Source organism: Aulostomus chinensis, chromosome 8 (genome assembly GCF_037954235.1).
Source record: "Aulostomus chinensis isolate RoL2024-O1b breed Wild chromosome 8, RoL_Achi_v1.0, whole genome shotgun sequence".
Classification (NCBI taxonomy): domain Eukaryota; kingdom Metazoa; phylum Chordata; class Actinopteri; order Syngnathiformes; family Aulostomidae; genus Aulostomus; species Aulostomus chinensis.
In genome coordinates this window covers 23,692,174-23,716,399 of record NC_141327.1, presented here as the reverse complement: position 1 = coordinate 23,716,399, position 24,226 = coordinate 23,692,174, and the positions used below count along the sequence as shown (strand labels likewise).

The following is a 24,226-nucleotide window of genomic DNA, read 5'->3' as shown; positions in this document are numbered from 1 at the left end:
TGTTATCAAAACCTGCAGAGGAAAGCTTCCTGTGTTAGCACTGACAATACCACTGATTCCAGTTCTGTACTTAATAGGGGGGCGTAGTCGTGTATCGGGAATGTGTATTTTAGGGTTTGTTAATGCTGCTTTAGTTTTAGTGTAAAACCTTTACGGATCTCATCTGGCAGGCTGCAAAAAAATCTAACTTGGATGAAAAGGAATATATAGCTTTCTTTAAATGGTCAGTATGAGCAAAGTGAGGTTCATTTAAGGGTCAGTGTTGTTGACTTTAATACCAAATAATTTTGTCAGCTATCGTACATTCCACTTCTGTGCATCCCTGTTAATGCAAGGGCTCAGACATGCTGAGAGGTAGAATCGGTCATCCTGGAGAAAATTAGTTTGTATTATAGCCAAACATATACGCCCCTCTGCTCTGCCATCCCTGTGCACCCCCCCCCCCCCCCCCGCACCCTTTGCAAACTGCCTGTGAAGAATCTCAAGCTTCCACTTCCTGGTACTCCAAAGAGAGCTGAATCAAGGGCAGGACTTGCTGTTGCCTCATTCAAGAAGAGGCCAAATCCAGTTTCCCTCGGGTCAACCGTCTAAAGATTGCCATGGCGACAGCACCAACAACCGGACTTGCTGACCAAAGGTCAATATGGCGGAATGCAGAGTCTACAGATATTATAACTTTGCTTATTGTTGCAATCCCTTTATTTAGATTACATCAAAAAAATTCAAAACTGCTGTATCCTTGCTGGGATTGTATGTCCTGTCTGTGAGTGGCGTGCTAGTTCCACAGTAGCATCAGGGAGGGTGCGATACCTCACTGCATCCTCAGCTTTAGATGGTGCTGTTTCTTGTAGAAACACCTCACAAGGAGGATACAGGAGCAGTAGTTAGGTGCAGCCTTTAGCTTAGCTTGTCTTCTGCTCACCTTTCCTACCCCTGCTTCACCCCCACACCCACCAGTGTCTTAGTCCTGGGATAGTAATTCAAGCTGATTCCAGGGGTCTCACTATATCTGCTGCTCTCTATATTATGCCAAATCTTTAGGAGGTCATGGTGGTTGTAGGCTAAGAGTGCCTCAACTTGAAAAGGACAAAATCAACATGAATAAAATCAGCTAATGGTGATGAAGACGCACCAAACCCCTGCATCCCGACACACTGACATTACGACCACGAGGTGTAAAATATGACACAGACAAAGACATGTAATTCCAAAGAAAAGAATGAGAGGTTCCCTGCAGCCAGTCAAATATTTTCTTACTTAGTTGGCAAAGTGTAATATATTTCATATCAAGCATGAATGCCCCCTGCTGCTGATTGGCTGCAATAATATTTTTGGTCACTCTGAGCCACTTTATTTTTGGCTCATTTACAGAGTCGGGGGCTACAGATGAACTCTGGAATTTTTACAGCAGTACCCTGAACGAACAGTGAGTGGACCCTGAGGAGATATTTGCTGAATTTGACAAAAAGTGTATTGGATTATAATCGCTAACTCCACCTTTTAACGTAGTTAACTTGGCTCCCCTAAGGTCTGTCCTTTCCAAATAAGCATCCATCCTGAACCAGGTCTCACAATGAACACTTGCAATAAGACCATTTGTTTTTTTATGCACCTAGCCATGCCATATATCTACTTTGCACGCCTATTCTGTTTTGTTATAACATTTTAGTAACATAATCCATCAGTCAAATGTCTCTTCACAGTATTTTGGTAGTTTGTGTTTACTTTTGTCATTTTTAAGAGCGTTACTGTTACCTGCTAACTGATCAGTGGGAAAGAGCATCACAGACAAATATGGAGAATTCTTCCTAATTCATCTGTTCTGTCTGTGAAAATATTCCTTTTAACAACTCCAGACGACCGAGAACATTCCAAAAATATTGAAAAAAAGAAGAAAACACAGTAATTACTATTTACTACCTCAAATGAAATTCCTCCAAACCCTGTTTTCTTCCACAGGCCTCAACAAATGTTCCTGATTCAGAGGGAAGAGTTTTTCTATGAGAGGTTCTGTTTCTAAGTATTTAGGATTAAGAAAAAACACACTGCTTGTCCACATTGCGTGTGTGTGTGTGTGTGTGTGTGTGTGTGTGTGTGTGTGTCCCACGTTTGTCATCAGACAACAGAGTGACTTAACGAGCAGGCCTCCCAGACACCTTTTATGACCGAACTAATTACTAATTACACAAGTGGTTGGCGTGATCCACAGCACAACGCTGGCCCTTTGTTATTTTAATTGTTATTTTGAAGAATGGTGCTTCAGTAAATTCTGCCGAGGTTGCCCTAGGAGGACGAATGAGCTCTGAATAATTTATCATCTTTGTGGAAACACACTCGGTGTGCTGTACGGGGGGTTGCATTGCGCTGTTCATCTCCATTCTTGTTACGGCGGCGCTCTCATCGGGGATTGATGACGAGGTATCTTTCATCAGCCGTCCACCTCTTCTAGCGCCCCATCATTAGGACTTCCATTGTGGCCCGTTCACGGTGCTCTGGCTGAATATGACTGGCAGAGGTAGTCTCCCCCCCCCCCCCCCCCCATGCCATGACTAATTACTCCAGCCGATGGGTCCCCTCCTGATGGATTTATGTGTATTGTGTGGATGGTACAGAGACACCCCCCCCCCCCCACACACACACACACACCCCTCCTGGAATGAGAGACGACTGTGCCCTGATTCAGAGCTCTGCGCCACGCACAACCTTAATAATTATTTTCATAGATGAATACCGTTGCAGGCAGGATGATGAAGTGGCCATTTGCTTTCAGCGACTATCACATGCAAACACAGGAGCGGGGTCTTTGTCATCGCACATGCCTGTGTCCCTTGTGTCTTTCCAACTGGTATGCATCTTGCCTACACACACACACACACACACACACACACACACACACACACACACACACACACACACACAATATGAAATAATCATTTCACTTAGCCTTATATTGTGTTCTGTTTCTGAAACCAGAGGCAATCTTCAGTGCTCTGAATGAATAACCACCATAGGCTCTTTACATCCAGATGTGAGACATGTACATCAGCTATCACCTACTCACCTTCAATCCTTTTGAGATGTGTTTGTTTTGTCGACAAGTCGGATACAAAAAACAAGTAAACACGGTCAGTCGCCTGCAATGGCCAGGAGTATCCGCAGAATGGAGCCTGCTCATCCACACGCCATTATTCAACCACCCCTTCCAGATTAACAGTGACACAATAAAATGTCATAGTGCGCACAATCCATCGAGGCATGCATTGAAGGTTTTGTGCTCAAAAAATATCAATAATCCAATATGGCTGCTCCATAAAGTTACAGTTAAGAACATATAGTCTTCACATTAAGAGTCCCATATTGTTGAAAAGTTGGCTAGAATATGAAGGAAATCACTGCACGAAGTTGGCAACCAAAAAAGGGAACTAAAACATTTAAGTTGCCATCAAATCACAGTTCTTGATTGCAGACACGAGCAATGGCGGCAACTACTGGGGGGGTAAAACCACAGAACACAATCAATGGTTTTCATTAGTGTGGACTTACAGAGTTTCAAAGGACCCTCTTCACACTTGTAGTTATTTTCTTGTGTAAAGCTCCTTTACCTTTTAAAGGCCCCTGAGTGATCATTGGAGTTGGACAGAAGATTTGTGAGGAGCCCCCGGCCAGGGCATAAAGTATGCAGGAGTCCTCCAGGCTGCGCTACTGAAACTGTACACTGTCTTCCTCCACCTTCACAGGATCAACGGCTGCTATTCCTGCATACTTCAGAATTTGTTCGTTTTAGAAATATTCCAACCTGATAATTACCTTAAGTCTTGAGAAGAAGAAGAAGAAGAAAAAAAAAAACAACCTTTGGACCATTCTTGCATAATTTATGTATTTTCTGCTGTCAAGGATCAGTGTACTTAAAGGTTTGTCTGTGGAATGGATGCTGTGGCTTCTGGGACCATCTATCGGTGAATAACTCGCCCAGACCAACTCCAGTACAACCGCAGGAACAATGTTGAAAACGATTTTCCTTTCCTTTCTCATGAGAACCTTTAGCGCAAGTAAAATGACTATTCAACTTGAACCTGACATTCAGCATGTTGTTTTTTCCTCCCCATCTAACTTGTTAATCATTGTTTTTATATTTAAGGAAAGGTTGTGTTTTTTTTTTTTTTCTGCACTACGTAAGTGGCAGATGTACAGCTTTGTTATGTAGACAAGTTTAGAATTTAAAACTGATGTACCGATTTTTCTCCTGCAACTGAGCCGCAGGTGATAAACACCGTAGACTGTTTTAATTAAATCACTTTAAAAACAGACTATATTCACGATGGTTCAAGGCAGCAACTCCTTTTGAACAGTTAACATTTTCTTTGCCTCCGGAGCAAAATGATTAACTGACCAGGCCTGGTGAAGGCAGATGTAAATTGGAAAGAAAAATAGATTGTATCGACATTGATTAATATTAGCAATGCTGTCCAACCCCCTCCTCTGTTTGTAATGGCCCTTTCCTTATCCTGCTAGCCATGAGTCCTGACAAGAGCTACCCTGCTGGGCTTGAAACGAGCCTAGAATACAAGCACGTGCCACAAAAGTGTGTGGAAAATGATCCTGCTGTCATTCGCTCATTCCTCTGTGATGTACACTTCACTTTCTAAAGGAGACGACAGGAGGGGAAGAAAGAAAAACAAGGCACACCTTTCACCCTGTAGAGGCAGATACTGTCATTGTCAAGGACAGATTTAATTATTTGGGGTCTAATCTTGTGTAGAAGTGAATGTTTTTCAAGAGTGATTCTGAGGGTTTAAAAAAAAAAAAGCCCCATTCACAATGCTGGCTTTATATATTCTAGCTCGGACCGAGTGCTAATGCTGGGCTGCCATACCATGCTGGCTGGTAATTGCTAACACATGTGCTACCTCTGACTGGTTGCAGCCGTCCGAGGGAGTTCTGGCGCCTGGACTACTGGGAGGACGATTTAAGGCGGCGACGACGCTTCATCAGGAACCCTTTCGGATCAACTCACTCAGAGGCTGCGCTCAAAGCCGCGGCCGAACACGGTCAGTCCCATCCACCACGTCCCAGCTGCTTGTTTGCTGCTTTCTAAGTTGGTGGTAGCACCAGGTACAAGGCAATGAAAATTAGTCATCCCACTGCAATAAAAAATTTATTGTAGCACAACACACAGTAAAATAGCACCTTCTTTTGAATTCCTTGTCCAGCCGGCTTCTGATATTCACTCTGAATGTTTGCATGATTTACTCAGACATTTAGTTTTGATCTGAGTTGCTGTGAAAACTTGCTAAGTGAAATTTTGCTCATTCTGCTTTTCTTTACTGCTTAACAGTGGCTGATATCAATGGTAAGTAACATCTATGCTCGCTCGTTTGTTTTTATTTTTTAGTTCAATTTTTCCTTTTTTTAGTGATTTTTTTCAAATCAAGTCTTTGATGAATTCCTTTGAAATCTAAAAGTAAGACTTGAAAATATAAAAAAATTATTTGTGTTTTGAGGTGTGTGGTTGAATTTCTTGAACTAGTATGTTTTTTTTTTCTATACTGTAATAGTTTGTATGTCTGCCCGTTTGATTATATAAATGATATATCCATGCAGTTAAAAAAAACTCTTTCACAGAATGTAGAGTTTCATCAAAACTAAAAAAAATTGCTGTATTTTTCTCTGTTTTTACTTGAATCATCAGTCTTTTCCTTCCAGACAGGTGTAGCTTTATACTACACACTCTCAGCAGTCGCCTACGTTCACGATATCTAAATGATACACGTTCTTCCATTAGCGCAAGAAGTCTCCTTTCACCTCCAGGGGACATGTAATCCCTCATTTCTGCAAAGACCCAGAACACACTGAGGTTTGCAATCGTGGTCACGCCGGCTTTTGATTTGCCAGATCTATCAGTTACTCTCTCTAAAACACAGCTATTTCTGAGCCAGAATGTCCTCAATGTGTCACCTGCCTGAGTTCCCCTCAATGTGACACCAGAGACAAATGGCAGGTGTGACAGGAGTCAATAAGGTTGGGATCTGAAAGCAGTAAGTGTTTGGATCCCAGAATCCTGAGAGACCTCTGGTCTGAGGCAGCTGGTGACCGGGGCCAGAGTCCAGCTGTTCGTCTGCAGCAACCTTTGAATTAGACTTTCTTTCCTTCTTAATTCCTCCTTTTCCTGCAGCTTTTTCATGACCTGAAAACATTGTTGATAGCATTCTTATTCAGGCATTTGCTCAGCTATTCAATGTTATTCTAAACTACTCCAGCTTACGTTGCTGCATGTATTCATCATCACTGAGGGGGAAAAAGGCGATTTTCTGCAAGCAACATTTGGTTTCAAAGTCAAGTCTGTGTAAAAATAGCCAGCAGCCAGTTGTGGCAACTATACACTACCTCAAGAGAGTGGCCTGCCTGGCTGAAGTATGGGAATATATCATTAAAATAACTCTTTGACATTGAAGCCTGACGACATCTATTTTCTGATGTAACCTTTCGTCTTGTTTTAGTCGACCCGACATTTGTTGCGGAAGTGCAGCTCAAGACGAGAATGCGAGGCCGAGTTTTCAAACAGAGCACAAAGGTCATATCTGGCTGTAATTATATTCATCAGATGCAGAGGGGAAAATGCAGTCTCACTCCCTAAGAAAATATCTAGTAGAAGATCAGCCGGAATTTACTCTAATTTTGGAGCCATTTGCGGCTGCACTTTTCAAATCTCAGACATGATCATAAATTCAGAAGCAATGGAAAATATATTACATATATGATAATGTGACAGCGTTGTGTATCTTTAGGGGGAAGGGATATGTATGTCTTTTAAAACATGTAGATATGTGCATTTCTGTGTTAAGCATATGGACAACCGTTATCATTCATACTGTGCCAAGAGGATTTCCACAGGAGAGTGTGTGGCTGCCAGTAGGTTTGAGTAGGCTGTTATGTATTTATGGCTGGACAGAACCATCTTTTCTGGGGATTGATTTGGTCTGGTCCAGGGCCCGTGTAACCGAGGTGGCAGAGTAAATACCTGAAGACTAATGTCTCTGTTCTGGTAATCAATACTCGCCTCATGACCGCACTCCTGGCTATACTCCTGTTAAAAACAAATTTGTTAATTTTGACAATTTAATTGCTTCGACCACGCATGCCTTGAGTTGTATAAGCAGGTAGTTGAACCTCTCAGTCGGGAAATGGGGTCTTGGAAAAAGTGTAACCTGTTGGGATTTATACACGTTTCTGTTCCCTGTGATATGACTAATGGGGTTGAACTTGCCCGCTAGATTTAACGTGGCACACCAGCGCTGCACGATTGTTCACCACGCTAATGCATTTAAATTATGCATGCATGTAAAAGACACCCTAATTTAAAAAATGATAGTTTGATTTAATGACTTTTGTTTTTTCATTTTGTTTTTTAACGTGTACTCTGGGGCAGTTGAAATTTATGGTATTTTGTTAATTCTGTTTATTTTAGTGCATACTTCAGAGTTCAAATCTGTGTTTGTACAGTTGAACAACCAGTATGTATTTAACATAATCCATATAACACACACACACACACGTCACACAATACCACCACACCCTCAAGGTTGTGAAATTAAAAGAAGAAAAACTAACAGGAAGATGGAGAGGTTGGCACATACTCGTGCCCAGTCATAAGTGACATAACTCCATTCTCACTCTACTTGGCCAACTCATGTGCTGACTGCTCATGATTTTTGTTGCTCCGGTGGTGTGATACTGAGATAAAGATATTTATAACCGCTGTTTTGGATCAGCCAACTCGAGGGGGATTTGTTGCATCAGATTGTGTAAGCGAGGCGAAATGCCGCGCGCTAGCTCGGTGGAGAATGGCTGATCATGTTTGAAGTGAAACGCGTTGGAGTTGAAATACACATCTCTGTTTTTTAAGCTGCTCTGACAAGTCTCCTGTCCACTTGCTTGGTGTGAATACAATGGCATGTGGTACGTATTAGGGGAGCTGGTAGTAATTTCAGTGCTGCTAACTAAGGAATCCTCCAGGGAGGCTTAATTACAGGAAGACCATTCTAAATATCAGTGAGCTGCATATTTTCCATGACAAGAGATTTTTTAGCCCTGCTCCTCTAGCAGTTTCAAAGTATATCTCCACATGATGTAGCGGTGCATTTTTAGGAAGTGCAACTGATCTCCCCTCAGGTGATGATGAAAACCCCCCACTGTTTATGTGCTCAGCGGCCAGCTGGATTAAAAGGCAATTGCTTTTACCTGAATGCTGGATTATACAAAATACACATGGAGAGAAGCAGCGAAAGGTCTCAGCATCACACCAGCCATGTTTACCAAGAGAGGGAAAAAAAACCTCACCAGCTCGTCTTTGTACTGTCTGTGGATCTTTCCCACGCACCATTGGGAACGTAGCGCTCTGTAAATGTTTACAGATTATCATTTTCCTTAAATAATCCATTTGGAACCTCAAGTCACGTTCAGTAGGAATCAAACTAGGCAGAGTGTGACCCCTCAAATGTTTGAATAAATGCAAAATTAATTTAGGGTTACAATCATGAGGGCTTTTGTCTATATTTTCCTGATGAGATTTATTTGGTGTGTGTGTGTGTGTGTGTGTGTGTGTGTGTGTGTGTGTGCAAGCGTGCGTGTGTGTGTGTGTGCAAGCGTGCGTGTGTGTGTGTGTGAAGGTTAAGTAACAGTGCTGATATCAAATAAGAACAAAAATACGATTAAAATAATCTATTTTTTTTTTAAATCATTAACCTGTCGTAGAACTTTCCCAGATTGCTGCTGATGAAAATGTAATTAAAAACTAGATGTATGATCCCATAGTGTGTGAGATTGTTATCATAACCTCTGATTGGAGTGGACGGCCTGTTTTGTTTATCTCTAAAGAGCTAAACCGTGGGGGGGAAATCCAGCTCGTTGTAGAGTGCAGGATCTTCTTGATGAAAGTAAAATTTGCAGAAAAAAAAGAAATCGTTAACAAAAAAATAAAATTGGCTTCAAATTCTGAAATCATGTGAAACAATATTGCTTTTTTGTGTGTCAATTAATTTAGTTGCAACGTACAAATTTAAAATAGTTGTGAACGTAGAATAAAATTCCCCCTTCTCCCTGCAGCGTCGGAGGAGGATATACTCAAAGGCAAGCAGTCCATCAAGAGTCAGGCTTTGGGAAATCAAAACTCGGACAGCGAGACGTTGCTTGACGGTGACGACGACACTCTGTCATCCTTAGAAGAAAAGGACCTGGAGAACCTAACAGGTAAAGAAGCGCCGTCCCCCGCACCTCTCATGTCTGTCCTGCAACTCTGAGTAAAGAAAGAAAGAATCCCCCTGTCGTCTCTATTTATGTTTTGTTGTACGAAATTGTAGGGACAAAAAAGAAGCTGTGCCTCATGCACAAGCATCCGTGTCTGATGGCTGATTGGATTATTTATGATTTGGTCTTAAACATTTGTAGATGCATGAAAGTGTGCACCGGTTTATTCTGTAATATACTCCAACTTTCTCACTATTGCACCATGAGAACAAGAATACCTTCACTTATTTTTGTCTCTGTTTGTTTGTCACTGGAGGTTTGCTCAAACACATACACACACACACACACACACACACACACACACACACACACACACTTGAGTAGCTAAACTCAAAACATTTGTATCCAGCTACAGCAAAGTTTATCCCAGGCTACCACTGACCCTAAAATCAGACATTATCTGGGTCACACACAAGCACTGGCTGGAAACCTCAAATGTTTGCATGAGTCCTTTTTGATCAAACAAGCCTCATGTATAATTTGACTCCGTGTGTTTGTCCCCATGTTGTCAAGGCTTAGAGTTGCATTTGTTCTCTGTGTTATCTAAATACCCTTAATTAAATATAGTCTGTTAATCGGATTGCAGCGTAATCCTCATTTTCTGCGCATGTGACGGTGCAGACTGAGCTGCGTAAACGGGGCTATTAAATAACTGGATGACAATGGGATTAAAGCGTCTAATGGTGGGAGAGCTGCAGAGTGTCGGCCGAGCTCCTCTTCTTAAGCAGCTGTCTGCTCCAGGTGTAATTGAATGTCTTCGAGGGAATGGAACAACAACAGAAAAAATAAAAAAAAATAAAATAAAAATGTTAGTTCAACCCACATATAACATGTCAGTACTCACGAGGTTCACCGGAGGCAGAGGAATGAATATGTCTGTTTATTCCATCCGCTTGCACGAGGGTGAAGGTGCACAGGGAAATCAAGCCGAGCCCCCCCCCCTCTCTCTCTCTCTCCCTCTCTCCTCCACGCACATCTGCAAATACAATGGCTCATATATGCCGAGCTTCCACCCACAGCTCCCAGGAGCACGGCTCTCATTGTCATACTGGCATAAATTAAGATTGATGGCAGATTAAACAGAGCTTCACCCAACAGCCCGCTATCAATATGCTGACGGACAGTCCATTCTACTTTTTTTGTAAGAGGTATGGGGGGGGGGGGGGCAATTATACGTCAAAAGTTTACCTTTAAATGTTTAATTTGAGAGCTCAAATTATTTGGGCCTTTCATTTGGAAGAACAGACTTTAAACCGTTCCCCGTTTTCGTCCTCGGGCTCGAATTGACAGAAGTGGCTCGTCATTTGAATCATGTAAAATAGTTCTCTTTTTGATAAACAAGCCCTAAATAATACACGAATCATGTGATCAGTGCGCGTCTTTGCACTGCAGCAGCCAACAAGTTCCACTATTCGGTTTGTTTTGGGTTTTTTTTTTGGTTTACATTGAGATATTTATTTTATATATTTAAAAACAAAACAAAAAAAAACTTAAATTTTGTCCTCAGTGGGACAGGACAGGGCAGGTTTCTGTCCTCTGACCAGCATTTGTGTGTCCTGCAGGCCCGGTCAGCCTGAGCGCCAGCGCTCAGCTGGTGGCTCCGGCCGTGGTGGTGAGGGGAACCCTGTCCATCACCGCTTCCGAGCTCTACTTCGAGGTGGATGAGGACGAGCCCGGATTCAAGGCCATCGATCCAAAGGTAAAACAGTCGATCTCCATTGATCACCAATCAGTTTGTCACTTTTTTTTTAAAGACACGGTTCGATTTCCGGGTTGTGCTTAAAAAGCTGTTGCATATCTGCGTGTTATTATGAATGAGCGAGGGCTCCTATTATTAGTCACTCCAACTGTCTCTTTCATAGGGAAGCATTTATTCCAGGCTGTAAAATATTGTTGTTTTTTTGAATTCTCGCAGTAGTTTGTGAAAGAAATTTAACGCCACAACAATTCTGAACATTAATATTAAATGTTGTGTTTTTAAAATAAATCTTCAGTCTCTCTCTGTCTATGTGGTTGAAAACGTGACGTCCCTGCAAGCAGATAAAAAAAAAGAATTAAAATTGTGTCAGATTCTTTTAGTCTTTATGAAAATAAACCGGAGCTTTTTGGACAAATGATGTTGACGAGAGACTGCTGACCTACAGGTGGTTGAGTTTGCGCAGTTGAGAGTGTGAGGTTTGTAATGTGAAGACTTTTTTTTTTTTTTGAAAGTATAATTGTGGTAACACGTATTAAGGCCAGAATTGATGTGCATGATCTATATATTTTTATTATTATCTTCATTATAATAAAGTTTATGAACGAGCTGTCTGGATTATTTGAAATGTAAGGCATTAACCAGATTTTTAATTGCTCCAGTATACATATTTACCTACATATTTTACATGACTTTGCAAATATTTTTTAGCCTGTGACGTATTTTACAAAATATTTTACGGCCTTAAAGTTAAGCAGGCATCCATTGGATTTAGCAAAAGCGTCTCTCTTTTTTATTTTTATTTTTTTTTTTAGAGAGGACAAGTTAGATGATAAAAAGACGAATTCAAAGATGAACCGCCATCAGACAATAAGGGAATCCATGCAACAGTTTGGCCTGCCACCTGAGCTGTCACAGCACGTCAAGACACGAGGCCTATAGCTGTAATTTAATTTGCAACATTTTTATTAACATTTCTTCTTAAGTCACATAATGAAAAAAAAAACTTGGCACGCTACATTTTATTCTTCCACTTAACGATTTTTGTGCATATATTTAAATAAAAGTTTCTTCACTTTGTGAAAACATTTCAAGGAGACAACTAAAAGTTATTACATTTATCTGAAAATGTACCTTCATTTTCTCTCCGGCAGTGGCCCGATTGCTCCATTTCAGAATGTGGTTTACTTGATGCCTTATTTAGTTACTGAATTTCATTTTTTCTCTCAATTTCTTTTTCACATTGCTTGGAGAATCACCTCTGTCCTTCTCTGTAGTTTATCCCAAAATGTCTCTGGTCGCTGTCTTCTTCTTCTTCTTTTTTATAATTTGTCCAAACTTTTAGCATTGGTGAGGATTTCCCTCGCTAGTCTCCAAGTCTGCTTAGCAGCAGCCTCCAGGGCTGAGTGAGGCTTTCCCTGAAACAAGTCCAAGTTTGGCAAGAAGTAGTGGGGACATCTGCGGCACTGCAGGCAGGATATGAGCTGCAGTAGGATGCCGTTCAGTCGGTCTCCGAGGCAAGACTCGTCCCAGTCGGTCTCCCGTGGGTGTTTCTCGCACTCGTACAGCAGCAGGGTCTTCATGTGGTAGTTGTTGAGAGGCTGGCCCGGTAGCTCCAGGTGACGGTCTCTCAGAGTCTTCAGGATGGACAGACACTTCTTCCTACAGCCGGCCATTAGCAGCCTGTTCTCGGCCTCGCTGAACTGCAGGACCCAGGCGTCGCTCTCCGCCGAGCTCTGCTTCCCCGTTAACGAGTAGCACTCTTTGGAGAGGAGGTTAAAGCCCTCGGCTTTGACTTCTGCTACCCGGTTAGGACCAGGCCAGGGGATGTGAGGCATGGGCCACTGTGCTGCACTTCTGGGCCAAATCCCCGTGCACTTGAAGGCTGGGGTGATCTGCACCACGTACCTCTCCCTGATCCGTAGCTTGACCTCACTGGTGTCCGCTACCATCTTTACCACGTCGCGGTAGCTGCATTTATCCACGGCCTGGGCCACCAGAGTCTGAAACCTGGAGCGGATCTTCCTGGCTGATAGGTAGCCGGAGGCGGTGATGAACTCGACCCACAGCGACATGCTCCTCTTACGGCCGTCACTCAGCTTCAGCACCGCGCAGCCGGGCAGCGAACCGTCGTCCACAAAGTTGAAGACCCCCATTTGGTTGAGGTAGAGCACCACCTCGAACTCATTGGGGGAGATGACCTCCATCCCCTCATAGCGCGCGTCTATCTCACTGAGGGAGCTGATGAAGCGAGGCTCCTGCACTTCCACCTCCTTCAAGACATCCGACACCACTTTACAAACCTCCCTTATAGTTTTAGCAATGGCCGCTTTGCGAGCTTGGCATCTCTCGTTGTAATATTTGTTTAGCTGGTAGACCAGCTTTGCCTGCGTCGCGATCATGTTGGGGCAGAGGTCCGGGCTGTACACCGGAGAGTCGCAGTAAGTTGACGGATCCAATGCTTACCGGTAAAGCCAGAGGCAAAGCTTCCCCCCGTGCAGGAAAATGTGTAATCAAAGTTTTTTTTTCTTTTCTTTTTTTTTTTCTTTTTTTTTCAGTTGCAGCGGATGGACGTCAGTGTAAGGAGGAGGAAACGGATAGGGATGCAACGTAATAGCCTGCTAAATATCAGTCCAACTCATGAGCGCTTCCAGCAGGGCTAGTTACACTCATATTCAGGTTCGGGGCGACTCTCCGTGTCCCGGGCTGCTGCTGCCGCTGCCGCTGCCGCTGCTGCTGTCGCTAAACACCAAAACACCGCCTGTGACCACTCATCTCCTCTTGCTGTTATTTTCTCCTCCGCGCCCCCCGCTCACTTTTCGTCCTCACTCAGCTGTGAGCTGGACTTGTGTACTTTATGAATGGTTCCTTTAGCAAGAGTGAAAAGGGGGTCGGGCTTCTCCTCCTGCAATCATGTGCGGAGCTGTCAGTGCAAGGAGCCAATCAGAGGCGTCAGAGGCAGGCGCTGCTGCAGGAGCCCTCCAGTCCGCCGCGCAGGCAGCATCTGGGCGCACGGAGCTGTCCGCCGCTCCCGAGCGAGTCCGTGCAGGAAAACCCAGACCGTTACGGTTTATACGGGCGAATGCCTGCGTGTACACACTCAAGGCCGGCAGTTAACCTGCTTTTTTTCTTGACAATTGTTGCTCTTTGCGCGCAGTTTTACCCGGTGAGTTTTGAGGATAGGCGCAGCGTGAGTGGCACCCTTTAACTTTAAAGACCTGCATGTGATTCTGCAGATATTCTCCATCTTTTACCTCTCACTTTTTAATACCTTTTAAATCCGCGATACTGCTGATACTTTGTTTACTCTTTGTTGACAATATAAAAAAGGCTTCTGCGTCATTTTGTCACAAACAATCTAGTGAGCGGCATACTTTTAGGAAACATTAAGGATGGTAAGGTGGTTTCAGACATTTTGGGTTTTTTTTTAAAGATCGAACAGGAGGGGTTTAACGGAAGTGTTTAGTTAATAAAATTGAAAGCGAAAAGAATCAAATATTTCTCAAGCAGCAGTTCCTGTCGTTTCATTTGCACCTCGTTAGGTCATTAGACTTTCACTTCCAACACAGACCAAATCACCTCTTCTTATTATTGGATGTAAAAATGTACTTTTGCAGCTAAACTACTAACATTTGAAATGCAACGTGGTTTTGTTAACGTGCATTTTTAAGCGGTTAAAAGCTTGGAGCGCACCTGCGCTTCAGCCTCAGAGAAGCAGGAAGGAAAACGGCCTCAACTGGAATTTTGACAGATAAACCTCACCAAGATCCACCTGATGTGCTTTATGCATTCGTTTAATTTCAGCTAACGTTTTTTTTTTTTTTTGCTGTGATTGACTCAGTCAATATTTAGTGTAGATGAAAATCCTCAGACTTCCTCACGCACACACACACAAACATACACACACACACACACACAAACATACACACACACACACACATACACACGCGCGCGTTATTCGCCTCCGGGCTGGATCACCGTGAACCTTCTCCATACTGAATATTTAACCATGCAGGGGGTGTAATTGACCTCCCCCTAGTCACCGGGACTTCACGTCGGAGGACGAAGGAAGCCATACTTTGTCAAGGGCCTGTGACGTATGTAGACATAATAAAGTGGCAAAATAAAATCCCACAGTGAAACCACATAAAATATTTATACCAAGTAGCAGCCATGTGCTTTGGCTGTTGTTGCTAATGAGGTCATAGTTATTATAGGTGTCTGGCTTAAAATATATGGAATTAATTGGATATTCATTATTTTCAAGTCTGCATTTTTTACCGTAGGTTTACTTAATTGAATCAATTTAATTTTAACAGATTTAAACAATTAGAAAAACTACTCCCTGGATGATTAGATGAGTCATTTTTCTAGTAATAATTCAAAGATTCTGTGCTTTATATGATGTCTTTGTAAGTCACTTCGAAGTTGATTGGAGACGTTGAGGCCTACTGTGTAAGTAGCCTGCATGCAAAAGAGGAAAATGTCTGTATATTTTCCCTACAGCCAAAACTTATTTCTCAGTGTATAAAAGAGAAGACCAGCCATTATTCTCCACTTTCTTTATTTTCATACACAATTTCTCTGAGCAAAACGTTAAAAATATCCATGAGCACAGATTGAGTTTCATGACACTTGTTACAAAAATAGTTTTAACATAAAACAGAATATTGAATTAGCAACGATTTCCAGAAAGCCCTTAACGATACCGGGTAGCCAACTATGCAACGTTTTTTTTTTTTTGTTTTTTTTTTTTAAGAAATGAAGCCACAAAGATGTCAGAAAAGGCACAGATTAATTAGCCCCCCTTCATTTACCACATCCTCTGGACTTCATCATAGAGCTGTGTCAGAATAAGACTTAAGGGAGTATACGATAATTCATGATTACATTTGTAGAATGTGTTATTTATTTTAACACGCAAGAGGCTGCACATCGGTAAACGGATGTTTAAGCTTGTGTCAGTGTAACTCAAAGAAAAAAAACAAAACAACTCCCACACTGACGAAGGGAAATGCACAATTTAACACATAATATCTTTGACTGACTGGAGATCACAAACAGCACATGTGTTCTATCGATCAAAGTCTGCGAGTTGTCTTATAAAATCTGAATAAAACGTCTCATTGATGGATATTGTGCACAGTTTTTATTGACGTTGATGTTGGGAGAGTTTGTCCTCATGCTGAAACAGTTCAACTTAATTTGTTGTCAGTTAGGAGGCTCCGTGTCAGATTGACTTGTACCCTCTCAGAAAACAAGGGGACACATTACCGAGTTGTATTTTCTGGTGCATCATGACGTTTGATTTTGATGTATGTAACATCACGTATCTGCTAAACAAACACAAGCCGTCCGTTTGGATACGCTTCCTACTTCAGTATTTTTGAGAGGCTATGGCGAGACGAGCTACAGATGAATCGAAGTGAAATTTAAAAGAGTTTCTTAACTGAGATTTGGCGTTCCTCCCTCAGCATAATATTCCAGTGACACGATCGTTATCCCAATGCGGCTTTGGAATGTAGAAAAGAGAGAAATACATGACAGGAGGGCTGTTTATTATCAAGCACGCAGCTCCAGAGAGATTAATCGACGCAGGGTGGAGAGGAAGTGTCCAAATATTATTAAGAATAGGCTAACTGTAGCTTCATGTTAATATATGGCAACACAAACTCAAGCTTTTATAAAGACATTATGAGCCTTTTGGCACTCTATACAAACCATATATGTTCCATGTGTAGCCGTCTTGATTTTTATTGCAGTGTTAGATGGGATCGATTTTTGAAATCTCTATTTTGGCAATTGATTTGGAAATGTTAGCATATCAGGATGTGATCATTTAATGTGTGTGTGTGTACGTGTACATCTCTATGTATATATGTATGTGTGTGTGTGTGTGTGTGTGTGTGTGTGTGTATATATATATATATAAATATGTATGTATATATATATATATATATATATATATATATATATATATATATATATATATATATATATATATATATATGTGTATGTGTGTGTGAGGCTAAACTGTACATCACGGTCATGAGTTGGAAACTGCAGGGGTTAACATACTGTAGTGCTGGCACAGCTGGGAACAACTGTAGCAGTCTAGCATTTAGCCTTGTTAGCTTAGAGCGCCCCCCCCCCCCCCGACCTTTCTCCAGTGCCTCAGTGAAGGTACGTGTAGTGGTTGTCACTCATTCAGTCATTTCTACTCGCTACCTCCATGTGCTCTTTATCTCCTGAAAACATCAGGAATTATCAGAGGTTCCTGAAGAGTTTTCTCCTGGTTTATATTGACTGTGGAAAAAGATCAGGGTCTTGTCAGGGGGGCGCTTTGATCTGAGCCTGTGTGATGACGCCGCCAGCTCTAAAACAGTGTCCATTCCTGTGCAAATCTCTGCCAGCTGATTAGGAACCTCACTGCTCCCCTTGGTCTTTCCTACTATCTTGGCTTACTCTGTCTCCACCCTCTCCTCCTCCACCACATATCCCCAGGTGGCTGTAGGCTGGTTACAGTTTTCATAGTACAGTAGGAAAAACATCTAGGACGTGAATTTTAATTTGCATATTAGAGGCCATACACCTTTCCCCCATTTACAATTGTGATTATTTGGTGCTGATTGGATTTACATTGCAACCCTTTGGTATGGCAGTTCTCTTAGAATTGTGCATCATTGGTTCAGTTTATTGTGATTTTTGCTTGCTGTTTTATTTTCTAGAGGACTTTTTAATGTTAGGCATGTAAAAATTGTTAAAAATACATATGTGTTTGTGTATATTTATATATATATATATATGCATGTATATGTATATACATATGTGTTTGTATATATATATATATGTGTGTGTGTATGTATTTGTATGTGTGTGTATACATACATATATATCTATTGATGTAAACTCAGGTGGAAACTGAAACATTTTGTCCTGCAAAAAACAACTTAACAGTCAGAAACTATATCAAGCAACTAGATAATTGCTCCATTTTGTCTTGATATTTCTATTTTGGGGAAATGTTCACAAAACTTAATTTTTTTTTTTAAGTGAATTGATTTTCCCCTACCTTTATAATACAGACATAAGATTAGGTTATTTAGCGAATGTCACATTAGAATACAGTGTCACAGTAGTCTTGTTTGCCACAGATAGAAAAAAAAAAACATTTTGTTTTTTACTTCCTAGAGGATGTCAGGCATTTTAGGTAGGGCTCTTCTTTTCTTTTCCTATCTGACACATGATAAGTTAAAGGAAAAGTTCCTCACTGCCTTGTAACACACACACACACACACACACACACACACACACACACACACACACACAAACTGACATCTGCACATGAGAACATCGAGAGTACATTTCTGATGCTCTTGTTCACACACTTTGTCGTGGTCTCCCAAACCCGGATGGACCCAGCTGCTCCCTCCACTGAGGGCTCAAAGAAAATCATCACAGGCAACTAATTGCCTGACAGGCCCCAGCATCTGCTCTGCAGATAGCAGAACTGCTGAAGTCACGGAGCAGATGTGTGTGTATTTGCCTTTGTGTGTGTGTGTGTGTGTGTGTGTGTGTGTTTAGCAGCACCCGCTCTGTGTTTAGACACAAGACATCAATATTGCATGTGGAGTTATTGTTGCAGAGCCACTCCTGGAGACTACTAATACTGCATGAATGAGGAAGTGAAAATGCTCCGCGCTCGGCTGATTGGTTCAGGGAAATAGCAGGGAAATCCTGGTAGGAGGATATTTTCAACCCTCCCTAGGATCCACTGGGCTTCATAGACGGCTCTTATGTCCTTGTAGTACACAAGTTAAAACCTCCACCAAGCAGTTATGTACCTACCTGCCTGATTTTCACAAAACTTACTGGTGTTGGTCAGTGAATAATCCTTTACATTCTGGGCCAGATCTGGCCCTTTATTATAGTTTATGTATATTCCAGCTTCACATGTAGCATATATTAACTTGAAAATACGACATTTACATCCAAGTTTTTCAATTTCTGATTGTTGTCTTGCAGCTGAAAATAAAGGCACTGCAACAGTTGATGTTGCAGATTTAAAAGAGATGGTAGACAAGTCTTCCTTTTGAACAAAACTAAATTAGAAAAAGATGTTTTTGTTTGTTTGGATTAATCTAGAAAAGCTGAAACATGATAGTGCCGCAAGCATAAACTGGCTATTAATGAGATAGGTCTCCATATTCTGATCTCCCATCTAGACTTCACAAACATAAAAAAAACCATAGGTGCATGAAGTTATGGGAGCACTGTATTTCTTAAATTTCATCCTAATGTCAACGAGTCATTTATTTGGTACCACAGTTGGTTGATTGTGCTACAGTGCTACACTAACTGTTGAAGTTTACTGCAACTATCATAGAAAAAAAAGATCTCACGGTAAATGTCATGATGTTAGCTTATACTCTACTGCTGCTATTCCTTACTCCTGTTAACATTCTACTGACACCCACACTGAAAAGTAATTTTAGTAGTTTGAAAAGTGTACCAGTGAATTTTCTTGAAGGTCAGTCTCCCACCTCAGACTATGCACTAGTCAAACCCCCATCGAGAAGACATTGGTAAGTCTAATTAGTGGGGTGTTGATGGCTACCCGGGGTTAGCCAGAGTGGCTGAATTGATGGTCACTCAGTCAAAGAAAATCACCCTGGTGTTCTGAAGCGACCAGCCCCATATCATTAAGCTCCCCCTTAAGTGTCAAACTGCGAGGACCGTACCCACCCCACCACCCCCACTTCACTGCACTGACCCCCCCATCCCATGCTCGCTCCACCAAACCCTCATGGTCACCAGGGATGACCTTCGGCTGCAGCTGCCAATCACAAAGAGCCATGGCAGCGAGAGGTCTCTGAGAGAGGAGCCTATTGATTTTCCAGTTAGAGCCTAAGTAGTTTGTGCTATAGGGCTAACAGACAGCCCGAGCAGGTATGTCATTATCAATGAGCCCAAGGAAACGGATCCCCTCACTCTCACTCATTCATATTGGCCTCCTTCCATCCCTCCTTCCCTCCCTCCGTCTCTCTTCCTTCATGCCGTTCCACCATCCATTCCCTCCGCTCTCTCCGCTCTGACAGAGTGCATCGTGAAATGGTCAATAAATCGCTCAGCACACCACTGCAACAACTGGCAGAGTGATGGCTTACAATGACCTTCTTTCTTTCTGCTCTTTCCTTCGCTCATTCACTGTTCGCCTCTACCTGCTTTCCAGGTGCGCTTATTATCCTCCTCCTAAAAACCCCAAATATTACCAAGGACTGACTCGATATCATCACAGCCGTCATGGTTCCCTCTCTAATCTTCAAATCCTCAAAGATCACAATCATTTTAATCAAGATCATCAGGTCTTTGTGGTTCACTTCCAGGCATCGGAAAACCCAAATATTATTCTACTTCCTCTTTTGTTTTTTGCTTCGGTGCATATGTCAAGTCCCTCATCAGGCTTTGGGAGCCGCTCAGCACAAAGACATATGCAAACAATTAGGAATGATTTAAACCCGTTAGAGAAGATAAGGCCAAACAAAAGCTTCAATCTTCCTGAAGAGTATTTCTGTCCCCCAGTAGGGCAATAAAATGCTCTTACCTTTTCCTTCCATCCACTGCTCCATATCAGTCATACAAAATACATCCTCCTCAAACTACATCAATTATGTTGATATAGTCCCTCATATTTCACTCAGTTGTTTTAGCAATAACAATGATGACAAACTCATTCTGTAGATGTGAAGTCAGTGGCGCCGGTGGTCAGATGTGGAGGACAAACATCTATAAACATTTGGATAAGCTGAGATACTGACTCTTTTTTGCTTATGACCCCATGTTTATTTGCTTATTTAGCATTTTTTTATCGTTGAAAGATCGATTATTTTTCTGTCAGAGTATATTAGCTGGTCAGTCACTGTTTTTGATGACTCAGATGTCTCAAAAATTGTTGGCTGGATTGGCTTAAAACCTTTTTGGGGCGTTCGTAAATACTTTGACGATTCTGTTACATTTTTTCTGGTATCACAACCTGCTTTAATGTTGTTTTTTTTAATCTAAAAATAAATATCTACACAACTCGATAGACTGGCATCAGACATTCATGGTTCCCAGGTGAGACGATGAACCCGAATGACTCCGGTGACTTTCCCTGCAGAGCACCACCGTAGGCTGCAGATTTTGGGTATAAAAGGTTTTAAAAAACTATCAGACAAATTCCCATGAGGTGTCTTGGTCTATAACAATGACAAAATACCATCAAGACCAAAGACGTCGTCATCCACCAAAGCTGCACTGAGGTAGCGCTGTAGTGGCCTTTTAAATTATGGTGTTGATCCATAAAACAGAGGGAAAGTAGTATTTCTTTCCACTGGCCCTGGTGGAGGTATGTTCTCTAAGTACTCTTCTAGGAGAATTACTTTTTATTGTTGTGGAAATATAAACTGCTAAGATTTCTTGATTAATCTGTGTGATGAGGGCTAACCAGGTAGGACAGGTCAGGGAAAGACAATCGCCACATTGTTGATCACATAAGAACCATTAGACGGCGTGTCATCTTGCCACCTAATGATGACTAATGTCTCTCTTTCAAATGCTCCTGCATGTAGCGAGTGCGCACACACGCACACACACACACACACACACACACACACACACACACACACACACACACACACACACACACACACACACACACACACGAAACCTTCCTTCTCACAAATAAATATGGCTACCTAATTTTGGACCTTTGCACAACCACTATGACCAAGTCCTGGCTCACACTTAATCAAACACCTCCAGACAAAGAGCACCCCCCCCCCCCCCCCTGCACCTGAGCCTAGCCCCTCCATCATGCTCCATCCCTGGGCTTGACTGGGCCAGTCAGGGGCAGGTGCCTCCCCTCCCCTCTTTTGATTGATCCCCTCTCTCCATCATTTATTCCCTTCGTCTGCCGCTGACACGCATGTCAAAGGCAACACAGCAGCCTGATGGATAGGGCTGTTTATGGATGCCAGTCCGCCTGGTAGGCTACTGATATTACAATCAGCACCTGTGTACCTGCTGTTCACTCAAGCCTCTGTTATTCAGCTGAGGTCAGAGAGACGCCGGGCTCCCGTTGAAAAATCGATGTCCGGTCAAGCTTTTTGTAACGTGGAATTGTAAATGCGGTCTGGTTTCGTTGGAAAAGGTCTGCGTTGCATTTTACATGAGAAAACTGGATCTTTATATCATTGGATCTGAGTGAATATCTGGAGCTTCCTTTCATCTGGTTTCCCTCATTATTCATTACAGCTCTTAGAAGAGTATTCTAACCAGCTGCCAGGCAGGTTTATAGCACTGGAGTGAAGATAGCTGGTGTGGCGAAATCAGAACGCTACACTGCTGGATTTTGGTGGCTCCACTGCCATTATGGTTAATGACCCATCCAGTCTGGTTGAAATGGTGCATCCATTGGGACAGAGAGCAGATTACGAACCCATCCAAGACTCATTTATTGCAGACAGCAGCACAACACAGTGCTACTCTTGTTCTGCAGAACCACTGCAGTGCAGGAGTGCAATCATTTGAAAATACAAATGGTTTTTAATTCTGTAGAATTAGGATTTTTCTTGTGACTGCTCATCCATCTTGCTATCTTAACATTTAATAATAACAAAAAAAAAACACAACCCGCAATTTTGGATGGATTTTCATCTGTTTTTAATGGCTCGTGCAAAATTAGATCCACACCAGCGATTGCAATCAAGTCGTATCTTTGTTGTGGAATACAAAGTGCAGTCCAGTTTAATTTGAATAATAAAATGTTGGAATACTCATTACATTTTTTAATTGTTATTAAAACGGAAAATTAACCCTGCAACTAGAGAGGCTGTAGAAAGTCATCTACAGTAAGTGCCTCAAAGGGAAAGTTATTTGTCCTTTAATTACGTCTTTATTCATCTCTGCAGACTATCAAATCTGTTTTGCTCATCTTCGCTCCACTAATGTGTGCTCGTGACTGATGAACCTGTAGCTGCGACTGAGTCACCGTCAAATTCTCAAAAGTCTCCATAGCCTTCTTTTATCCAACTCCTCTCTCCCTTCTTTCGTCTAAACCCTCCCTTCGGACAACCAGCCTCGAATTCCCTGAGAGGGGTGTACTTTTCACCCCACACCCACTTAAGCCGGTGACAATAGTCGGATTAGGAAAGAATTTACTTCAGCGAAGCTTTGTGCCAACCTCAAAAAATAAAAAAAGGAGGAAAAAAAAGCCGGTGCATCACTAAATGGCAAAATGGGAGATTGAGGGGAAGCGGGGAGAATGCGATCGGTCAGCGATCTTAACCTGTTTGGTGTTTGCCATGGCAGCTCTCACAGGAATGGAGAGCCCGTAGTCGGGCACAGCTCAGGCGCTTTAGTGAACCGGCTCCTCAATTTCAGAATATTTGAAATCGCATCCATTCATTGTCCCCTTTTTTCCCATGATGTGCAAGTCTTGACTAAACCTGAAGAATCCTGATTACTTTCATTCTCATCGTAACAGCTTGATCACCAATATGACGAAGGTGTTTTTTTTCTGGATTGTGAATGTTCAACCCACTAATATGGAGCTGATCTTGTTTTTTGGATGTAGAATACATCAGTGGTAAAGGAAAAAGTCTTTTAATTCTATGTGCACTGTTAAATCTATACCCATGCTATTTAATGACTGTAAAAAAAAAAAAAAATCAAGTTAGATCCAAATTTGTATCAACTTTGACTGCAGAATTCTAACTACAAAGGCTGAGGCATTAATGCAAAAGTAGCTGTTACATTCCCTCAATCTGTGGATGCCTGCCACATTTCACACATAGCTTATGCCCAAAGGCTGAATGCTCAATGAGTTAATGCACTGAAGTCTTCACTTCTCTGCCAATTAACCCCGAGACCACTGCAGCATTTCCCTAAATCCACACAAGACCTTTTTTTTTTTTGTTGCCACTTCAAAAAGGCTAAGCAGCCAAGGAAAGGAAAGAAGAAAAGGCTAACCTGTTAGCAAACACTGAAAAGGCTCAGAAAGGATTTAATCCTTATTAGGCTAAATTCAGACTAAGTGGCCCCAAAGATCTTTTCAAAAGGGACTTTCTTCGGACAGGCTCTTGCTGGGTGACGTTTTGGAGTGAATGCTTTAAAACCTTTAGGCTTCATAACCTTCCACTCGCACTGCAAGCTGGACTTGTTTATTTTCGTTTAATTCTCTCACAC

The 24,226-nt window shown here is 42.1% G+C and overlaps 2 protein-coding genes across 8 annotated transcripts in view; one reads left to right on the top strand and one right to left on the bottom strand.

Annotated features, from left to right (window-relative positions):
- The window catches only part of lrba (LPS-responsive vesicle trafficking, beach and anchor containing), a 172,460-nt gene that overhangs the window by 92,849 nt on the left and 55,385 nt on the right, over nt 1-24,226 (top strand). For 4 of the 7 annotated variants that reach the window (XM_086211779.1, XM_086211778.1, XM_086211777.1 and 1 more), the window contains exons 37-40: nt 4,924-5,048; nt 5,336-5,350; nt 9,103-9,246; nt 10,866-11,002. In XM_086211779.1, coding sequence (XP_086067905.1) covers nt 4,924-5,048; nt 5,336-5,350; nt 9,103-9,246; nt 10,866-11,002 — 421 coding nt within the window. The remainder of the gene's footprint in view (nt 1-4,923; nt 5,049-5,335; nt 5,351-9,102; nt 9,247-10,865; nt 11,003-24,226) is intronic. The other 3 variants (XM_086211781.1, XM_086211783.1, XM_086211782.1) reach the window with 1 other exon arrangement.
- mab21l2 (mab-21-like 2) lies at nt 10,543-13,846 on the bottom strand. The gene has a single exon (XM_086211794.1). It carries the CDS (start codon nt 13,399-13,401, stop codon nt 12,322-12,324), a length of 1,080 nt encoding a protein of 359 aa, XP_086067920.1. The 5' UTR covers nt 13,402-13,846; the 3' UTR covers nt 10,543-12,321.